The sequence below is a fragment of the Plasmodium fragile genome (genome assembly GCF_000956335.1).
Source record: "Plasmodium fragile strain nilgiri unplaced genomic scaffold supercont1.5, whole genome shotgun sequence".
NCBI classification, from domain to species: Eukaryota; Apicomplexa; class Aconoidasida; order Haemosporida; family Plasmodiidae; genus Plasmodium; species Plasmodium fragile.
The window spans coordinates 521,892-525,681 of record NW_012192585.1 but is presented as its reverse complement, the minus strand read 5'-3'; the positions used below and the strand labels follow the sequence as shown (position 1 = coordinate 525,681).

Sequence of the window (3,790 nt, the reverse complement as noted above, 5' to 3'; positions counted from 1 at the left end):
ATCATGCTTGGGGCACATGCCAGGCATGCAACAAAAAAAGGGTGGACACAGCAACAGCAGTTAGCAACAGCACTCGGCAGGCGTAGAGAGTGCGGACCTGCAGATGATGCAGCCCGGGCCCGCGCGTGCGGCAAATGATAAAGTGAAAAGACGCAAAAAAAAGCAAAGCTTCACAAAATGAAGGACAAATTGGAACGCATTCTCTGTCCAACCCTCTTCCTGTTCAAAATGACGCAAAAAAAAAAAAAAAAGATATTCCAAAAAAGGAACAACGGTATGCACAAAAAGGTTTTCCAAAAAAAAAAAAAAAAAAAAAATTTAATTTAAAACAGTGCGGTGTGGTGACATTATTGTGTACCCACTCGGCATACATAAACTCTGTTCCGCAAAATGCTTCCCACGCTGCATCCACCTCATCAGTCGGCGACTTTTTTCCTCTTGTTGTGCTCATCATCCGTTCTGTCGATTATTTTGTTGAAACTCCACAGCTGTTAAAAAGGGGGGGAAGCGGTGTGAGAAAAATGAGGCCAAGTAAAATCCACAAAAGGGAACATAAAAAGGGAATATATATACACTTGTACACATTTACATATCTCACTGGGCGGTTGCGCACCTCATTACGCCGCATACTCACCATGGAGGGGTTCGTGTATGCACGAAAGGAATCCTTGACCTGGGAGATACCTGCATCGATTTCCCTAACGTCCTTCTCGAGGTTCTCACAAAATTCTTCATCATCGTCAGACGAATCTATACAAATATCGTCCAAGTAAAACGTATGGTAGGGTAGCAGATAGGCCAGGATCTCCTTTGCATCATAGTACTTTTCATTGTTAAAAAAAATGTGAGAAAATTGTTTGTCCTTATTTGTGGTGCTTGAATAAATCTGCTTCCTGTCTTCGTGATAGTAATTCAGAACTCGCTTGCGCTCAGTAGCTAGCTTTTTTTCAAAATTCACAAGCTTAACAAAAGCCGTTTTTTCCAACATGTCTCTGTCGTTAATATAATTGTTTATGTTGTCACTGTGGTGGACGCTGAATTCTTTTTTGAGGAAATCTAATGTCTTCTCGTAGTAGTACTCGTTGCCCTTATCTTCTTCAACCTGAACCGTAGGGTTCACCACCTCCCCCTTCTGCTGAGCATCCTCATGGTTTTCTTTCCATCGAACCATCTTCCCTACGGTGTCTATACCTTTGCTGTTGTATCCTTCCTCCCCCACGAGACCTCGTCCAGACTCCCCCACCTGCTGCTTCCGATTCTGTTCCGCGTTACCCATTCGGTGGTGAGCATTTGATGCATCATTTGGTGAGAAGCCTGTGCCGTAAAATGAACCGTTCACCACTTCGCCGCCCTGAGCAAGTTTCCTTGCGCTGTTCACCCCACTGGGGGACTTGGCCAGCAGGTCCTCTTCGTACTTGTAATGACTGCCTGCATTGGCCTGGTCCATTTTGTTTGCGCCCCCTACGCCATTGTACATATTGAAGTAGGATTGATTAGTAGAGTAGTCTCCCCCTTTTTTCCTTCCACCAGCATTTTTGTTTTGTGTAAAATGTATATCATTTAATTGGTATTGGTAAGGGTGCATTAGGTTGTTTGGCAAATGTGGTCGTGTGCCTTGGGCTGGGGAAAATGCTTCAGAGGGGAAGGAGTAATCATGACTTTTATTCATTCCTCCAGGGGTAGTTACTACGGTCCGATTTGTTCCACTGTTGCTATTCACATGCTGGTCATACCCATATGGTAGGGTTGGCAATGAGGAGGCATTACCTGTGTATGGGTCTCCCACAATTTGATTATGATTGTAATTTTTATTATGCTGCATGTAGTTACCCTTTGGGTCGACATAAGTCCTACCCGTTTTGTCCTCAAACGATGAGACGTTTCCCTTTCCGTTGTTCATATGAAGATCGGTGGGTGTTGAATTAACATAATAATTTTGCTTAGCAAAATTGGTCATGTGTTTTTCTGCAGGGGGAAGATACTCTACATTGTGACCCACCCCATGGTTAGTTACGTACTGACTGGAGTGACCTCTACTTATGTTAACGTTACTATTGTTATGTGTCCTCCCATGACCCCCGCCACCATACGTATCATTGGCACTGGTGTCGTAAGTGTTGCATGGGTAGGATGGGTCTGACTTCATCTGCTTCACGTGTGAGTGGTAGAGCTCTCCATTGGGGTAGGCGTAGTTTTCCTTTTGTTGGCACATGCCAGGTCCACCAAACTGAGGGTCGAATTGGGGTGGGGGCATGTCAACAGGGGGGACCCCTACCGGGTGCACTCCTACCGAGTGAATATTCGAAGCGCTAGGTCCCGCTTCACCCACACCCGTTACGCCATGCGGAAAGTGCACCCCTGGGTCTGCGGGCTGGGTCATTAAACCATTTGCGCCCTTTTCAAAATCCATCTGTCTGACCGAACCATCCGCACGGCTACCCGTATTGACTTCTTCACAATTCCCCAAGGGGGGAGATATGTTAGTGCACCCCTCCTCCGTGTTAACGCCTTGGCTGTAATTCAGCCCTACGTCATTTGTCACAGGGGCGGAGGCTGTGTCATTTTCTTTTGGCCCTTCACTGTTGGGTGGATCTTCAGATTCCTTGCTGCTTTTCTTGTCACTCTGAAAAATTTTTAAGAAGTTCATTCTGTCCGTTGGGCAAAGGTTACACGTGGCGTTGTTTTGGTCAGGTGAGTCTGACGTCCCTTCCCCTTCAGCGTCGTCCTCTTGTTGGAAGAGTGTGTTGGGGGTGTGTGTTTCCACCTGGGAGTGCTATGCCCTTCACCCGTTACGCTTCTGAGGAGGTACCTATATCTAACTCAGTTCTTCCTCTTCAATTATAATATGTCCTTCTTTTACGTTCTTTTTTTTTTATTCTTTTTGGCTTGGCCGCGGATCATCTGGCTAGCTCATTCAGGCTGCATTAGTAATACAATCGGCAGAGCGTCGTCGATCATATGCACTTGTAGCAGCTTCTGTTCAGCCACCAATTTCAACCGCGTACATAATCACCATGGCAGAGTGACGCTACAACGACTTGTGACCACAAAACAGTTGTCACCGGGGTGGGAAAAAAAAAAAAAAAAAAAAAAAAAAAAAAAGTGCTGCAAAGCGAATCACAATATGAGAGACTGACCAGCCAAGTATTGCGTCCAATTGACTGGGGAAAATGCCACTCAAGAGCGGATAATAAAAACGGACGCCCTCATTCGTAAACATTCAAACATGCGCAGTTTTTTCACCTTATGCTGCCAAATGAAGAGTGAGGCGGCATTGTTTTTGTATCATTTTTCTCTACCCCCCTGTTCTTTTTTTTATTTTATTTTTCATTTCATTCGTACGTACAAAAATGATCCTTTTTTTTTTTTTTCATGCGAAGGGAAAAATAAAGGAAAAGAGTAAAAGGCGATTTTATTTAACAGGAGGTTTATATTATTTTCCTTTCGACCTGCGCGATGTTCAGTTGAGTGCAGGTGGCCAAAAATAGTTAGGAGAAAATATATATGCCGCAAAAAAAAAAAAAAAAAAAAAAAAAAAAAATATGCCCTATTGGGGCTATGCTGCATGCCGTTATGTGAGTAAAAAAAGGGAGCAAAAAAAAAAGACTCCCATTTTACATGTATTCGTAAAAGAGTTTTTTAAAATGCTTCCTCCCCACTTAATGCATATAAGCGCTTAATTTCAGAAAAGGCGTTCGAGTTGGGTAAAAAGTGATTTATCCCGGGGAATGTAGTCTCAACGGGAAAAGAGGCCACGACAAAACTGTTGTTGCATCCCCCAATGAGGGAA

The 3,790-nt window shown here is 44.1% G+C and overlaps 1 protein-coding gene across 1 annotated transcript; it reads right to left on the bottom strand.

Moving 5' to 3' along the window:
* Positions 1–416: 416 nt before the first annotated feature.
* Positions 417–2,647, bottom strand: AK88_00691 (uncharacterized protein; the record flags this gene model as incomplete). The annotated part of the gene is made up of 2 exons (XM_012478337.1): positions 417–488; positions 635–2,647. The coding sequence occupies 2 exons, from the start codon at positions 2,645–2,647 to the stop codon at positions 417–419; spliced, it is 2,085 nt and encodes a 694-aa protein (XP_012333760.1).
* Between the last annotated feature and the right edge of the window lie 1,143 nt (positions 2,648–3,790).